General features: G+C 65.6%; 1 protein-coding gene across 2 annotated transcripts; it reads left to right on the top strand.

Annotated features, from left to right (window-relative positions):
- Positions 1-2: 2 nt before the first annotated feature.
- Positions 3-2,193, top strand: RAB24 (RAB24, member RAS oncogene family). 2 transcript variants are annotated; one of them, XM_019506040.1, is made up of 8 exons: positions 3-119; positions 188-256; positions 327-405; positions 536-603; positions 888-987; positions 1,322-1,372; positions 1,594-1,656; positions 1,789-2,193. In XM_019506040.1, exons 1-8 carry the CDS (start codon positions 3-5, stop codon positions 1,854-1,856), a joined length of 615 nt encoding a protein of 204 aa, XP_019361585.1. In that variant the 3' UTR covers positions 1,857-2,193. The 2 variants fall into 2 exon arrangements, with proteins under 2 accessions (XP_019361585.1, XP_019361584.1); XM_019506039.1 differs by having other exon boundaries at positions 1,611-1,656.
- Positions 2,194-4,833: the final 2,640 nt, after the last annotated feature.

Below are 4,833 nucleotides of genomic sequence, written 5' to 3' on the forward strand. Positions count from 1 at the left end.
GCATGAGCGGCCCGCGCGTGGACGCCAAGGTGGTGCTGCTGGGCAAGGAGTATGTGGGCAAGACCAGCTTGGTGGAGCGCTACGTGCACCAGCGCTTCCTCGTGGGACCCTACCAGAACGTGAGTGCCGGCCACCCCCCCGCCCCCGCTCGCTTCCCCCGGTGCTTCCCTTCTTCCTCCTCTTGTAGACCATCGGCGCCGCCTTCGTGGCCAAAGTCATCGCCGTGGGGGACCGGGCCGTGACGCTGGGCATCTGGGTGAGTGGGCCCGGCCGGGGGGGGCGCGGGCGTGGAGCTGAAGCTGACCCTGACCCCGCCCCGCCCGCAGGACACGGCGGGCTCGGAGCGCTACGAGGCCATGAGCCGCATCTACTACCGGGGGGCCAGGGCGGCCATCGTGTGCTACGGTAAGGGGGCCAGCCCGTCCCGGGGGTGGCGAGGCCCTGCCCTGCCGGCCCCCGCGGGGGGCTCCTCTGCCCGGTGGGTCCTGGTCCGCAGTGCGTGGGGCGGGCGGTGTCCGACTCTCCCCTCCGGCAGATCTCACGGACGGCAGCAGCTTCCAGCGCGCCAAGTTCTGGGTGAACGAGCTGCAGAACTTCGAGGAGGTGAGCGGGGGCGCTTTCCCTTTGGGAGCCGTCAAGGGACTTCCCGTCCTCCGAGGAGCTGTTTCCTCGAGCTGTTGGGCAGCGGGTTCCTCGAGCGCTGGCCCCAGCTTCCTCCCCGCCAACCATGCCCCTGGGTACCTGTGAGGGGGTGCTAATTCCCCCTCCCCCCGCACTACAGCCCCAGGGGCTCCCCGGCGTGGGGGTGTTTGCCGTGGCTCCGTGCCTGGGCTCAGTTGCGTCCGGGTGCGGTGCATGGCTGACCCCCTGCTCCCTGCTCGGCCCAGAACTGCCGCATCTACTTGTGCGGCACCAAGAGCGACCTGCTGGAGGAAGACAGGCGCCGGCGGGGGGTCGACTTCCACGACGTGCAGGACTACGCGGATGGTAGGTCCTGTCTCGGTTGTGGTCCCTTTCCTCCTCCCACTGGGCATGGATCTTCTTTCAGGCTTCAGACCTATCTCTGCTTCATGCTGGTCAGGTGCAGCTTGGGGACCCACCTGGTTCTGGTGCAGGTGGAAATGGGCCCCAGCAGGTGCTAGCCTTCATGTCCCGGGAACGGCTCTGGGGCTGGCGGTCCCTTGGGGGCGAGCCCTCAGCCATGCTGTGTTTTGCTTGGGCTAGTAGGAGACAGGGCCAGCTGGGAAAGGGGGTGGGGGGGCCATGGTAATTCCTGCTCTGTGGCCGTGCTTCTCAGGCACTCACCTGTCATCTTCCTCAGAGATTAAGGCTGAGCTCTTCGAGACCTCTAGCAAGACAGGCCAGAGCGTGGGTGAGTGACCGCTTCTCCATGGAGCCGTAGCTGGAGCCAGGCTGGACCCTTCCCTCCAGAGCGGCCATGCAGATCAAGGGCTTAGTGCTGCCCCATCTCTCAGTTCCTGGGCACAGAGCCCTGACTGGGTCGTGGGTGTGATGCAGGCTCCTCCTTGGCCAGGACCCTGGGGCTGGTAGGGGGTGGGGGGCACGGCCGGGCCTGACTCTTTCTTGTCTCAGATGAGCTGTTTCAGAAGGTAGCAGAGGACTACGTGCGCTTCACTGCCTTCCAGCTGATGACAGGTGAGTGGGGGGAGAGGCATCTCTTGCTCTTCAGCCGGCACAGGTCTGGTGTGGCAGCGTGGAGCTGCCTGCTCCCACCGGCTGTGGGCCACGGCTGGCGGGGCACCCTCCTCAGTGCTCCTTTTCTTGCAGAGGAGAAAGGAGGCATCGACCTGAGCCAGAAGAGCAGTCCCTACTTCTACAGCTGCTGCCACCACTGAGCCAGAGCAACACCCCTGCCATGGCACAGCCCCTGGTCCTTGCACTGGCCTGGTTTTAGCCGTGGGGCTGCAGAGATGGGGCCCTGGCCCGGCCCGGCCCTCTGCTCCCAGCACTGGACAGGGACATGGTTGGGATGCTGGAGGGGGCATAGCTCTGCTCTTGCTGCAGGACCCTGTGGCCATGGGTCCCCTGCTGCTGCCTGCTCCACGGCTGGATCCCCACCTAGCTCCTCCCAGCACAGGCTGCGCTGGCTGGAACTGCACCCCAGGCCCACGTGGATTGTCTCAGCTTTTGTTAAGTTATAGAGATGTAAATAAAGTGCGTTACGGTGTGTGAGATGGCAGCGCTGGGCTCGCTGTGCTGGAACCAGGCTGGTGGCCTGAGGCCTCGGGGAGCGAGCACTGGGGGCTGTGGAATGGGGCAGGCAGGCAGGGGCCTTCTGGCTCCTCTGCCCAGAGCAGGATCAGGGAGAAACCCCTGGTGTGAGCCCAGGAGGGGCCCAGACCCTGCTGTCCCAGACAGGCTGGGCTGAGAGCCCTGCAGGCACCCTTACTCTTGCCTGCGCTGCTCTTAGCAGCAGGGAGCTCTGCTTCAGGCCTGGCCCTGGCCCTGCACGCACCTCCTTCAGCTCCTGCATCCTTCTGGCCTCTTAGAGCCCTTCTGGCTTGGGTGCTGGAGAAGTGCTCCTGTTCCCATTCCTGGAAGGCACCTGGCGCTCTGCCCTGCCACCAAGTCTGTCAGCAGCCATCTCTGACAGTCCCAAGGTCCTGCCAAGCTAGCAGGTGTATCCTGATGCAGGGGGAGGGGACGATTGCTGCTGTGAGCACCCCTGCACCCTCCCTGGGCAACTGCACCAGGGAGAGAACCAGAGCCCTGAGGCCTCCAGCCTAGGTCACCCTGGGGTGGAGGGGGAAGGTAAACTTGCCCGTCAGGCTGCTGCAGCTACCCAGGGCAGATGGGTAGATTTCCCATGTGGGAAAGCCTTGCTTGCTGCAAGCACCCCTTACCCTTTGCTCCCCCTCACGGGCAGAGGGGCCTGCATGCTACAGGGTAGTGGCTGGGGTGCACCAGCCCTTTCCTTCGCCCTGGCTGCTTAAATCTCACAGCCTTGGGGGTTGTGCGCTGGGGGGAGGCAGGGACTGCACCTCAGCCTCCTGAAGTGAAAGGTCTCTGCTCCCTCCCCACAGAGGGGTTGGGGGGAGACTCCCACCGGCACACACGGCTGAGCGGCTGGACCAGGAGCAGCCTGGGCCCAAGGGCTCCGCACTGCACTGCTGCTGCCAGGGGTCAGTCACCACCCACCACAGCCCAGCTCCATGCTCTGAGCAGGACTGTGCCCATGTTGCTGCCAGGCTGAAGCCTAACCTGCAGGCTGACCTGGCAGAAAGAGACGTGCCAGCCCCGCTCCCTACCCATGCTACTCAGTCACCCACCTGGCGAAGCTGGAGCAACTTATCCCAAGGCTTCCCAGTGTGCACCAACATCTTTGCCAGCTGTGGTCCTGGCTGCAGCCATGCACAGGCGCTGGGGAGTGGGTGCCCGCTAACTCCGCCAGCCCCTCCTTTCCTGCCATGAAGGGCTGCACTAGCCACCCCCCCCCATGGGTGCAGGGAGCGCGGGCCCTGACCTGCCAGTGCCCCCAAGACAAACCACACGAGAGGGCATCGGGAGTAAAGTTAAACTTTACTTTACAGTAATCGTTCGTCTATGTACAGAGAATTACAGTACGTGTTCTGGGAGCACCTGGCAGGGCCACTCTCTGCCCATCACACGCAGCCCGGGGCGAGAGGAAGGCCGTGGCCCCAGATTCCCCCCTCTCGCTGCACATGCTGGCCACAGCTCTCCCCAGGCCAAGCAGCGCGGGTGCCGATGTGCTGCATCCACCTCCCCGCGTGCCTCGGGGCACTGGGTGGCTGCGCCTGGTCCCTCCTGCTGCCACCGCTCGCCCCCCTGCTGGCCCCCTTCCAGTGTTGCCTGCATCGGTCCCCAAGGTGCCTGTGTTGCCTGGACCAGCCCCACCCAGCCAGGCCCCGCTGTGACGCAGGTAAAGCTTCACTCGCACCTGGGTGCTGTCTAGACTAAAGCTTACTGCCCTTGCTGCCTCCTGCGACCCAGGGCCAAGCCCTGGAGCAGGACCCCGCATAGCTGAGGGCAAGGGCACCATCCCCAGCCAGAGCCTGGAGCTATAGGAAGGGCCCCGGAGGCAGCAGCAGCAAACCCCAGCTCCATTTCCCTTGTCTGCAGCTGCTAGGGCCCTGCTCCCGCCGCACCAGTCAAGGGGAGGGAAGGGACGAGCCTGGGCGGGAGCGGGTGTGGGGGCTGCGCTGGAGGGCGGCAGCTGTTCCCCAAGCAGGTGCGACTCCCACCCTGTTCTCGCCTTCCCGGGGGCCCGGCGGGAGCAGCTGGGACCCCAGGGCTGGCACCGGACAGGCCGCCACACCCTTCTGCCGCCGGCCCCAGTCTTGCCTGTGCTCAGACCGACCAGTGCACCGACTCCTGCCACAGCTCCATCCCACCCCGGCGCAAGGTTGTTCCCCAGTGTCAAGGTCGAAGTCCGAGGCTCAGGTCCTCTGGGTCAGCACTCAGCAGGCACCACCGGACCGATGAGCCGGGGCCTGCTCAGCCCTGCCGCAGGCGCAGGAGCTTCCGAACGGCTGGCGGGCGGCAGAGGAGCAGGGTGCCTCCGGGCTCAGAGGAGGGGAGATTCGGCTTGTGAGGGACCCACAGCCCGAGCCGGCAGGGGGTGGCGGGACAACACACAGAGCTGCCAAAAGTCTACAATAGCACCAGGAGCGCCCGAGGGCTCCGCCAAGGGCAAACACAGATTAAACGTCCTAGGAACACAACAGCGACGCGAATGCCGAGGTTTCCCTACGAGGTAGATTCACTCCTGCAGGGACCGCCGGCACCAGGAGGCATGGAGCACCGCGAAGCACGGGCACGGGCACGGGCCGGCCTCCAGGGCAGCGTCCTGCC

The sequence above is a fragment of the Gavialis gangeticus genome, unplaced genomic scaffold (assembly GCF_001723915.1).
Source record: "Gavialis gangeticus isolate Ggan-Ray unplaced genomic scaffold, GavGan_comp1, whole genome shotgun sequence".
NCBI lineage: Eukaryota > Metazoa > Chordata > Crocodylia > Gavialidae > Gavialis > Gavialis gangeticus.

Coding starts and splice junctions, on each gene's coding strand:
- RAB24 (XM_019506039.1), top strand. CDS start 3: ATGAGCGGCCCGCGCGTGGACGCCAAGGTGGTGCTGCTGGGCAAGGAG. Junction 120..187: donor TCGTGGGACCCTACCAGAAC/GTGAGTGCCGGC, acceptor CTCCTCTTGTAG/ACCATCGGCGCCGCCTTCGT. Junction 988..1,321: donor CGTGCAGGACTACGCGGATG/GTAGGTCCTGTC, acceptor CATCTTCCTCAG/AGATTAAGGCTGAGCTCTTC.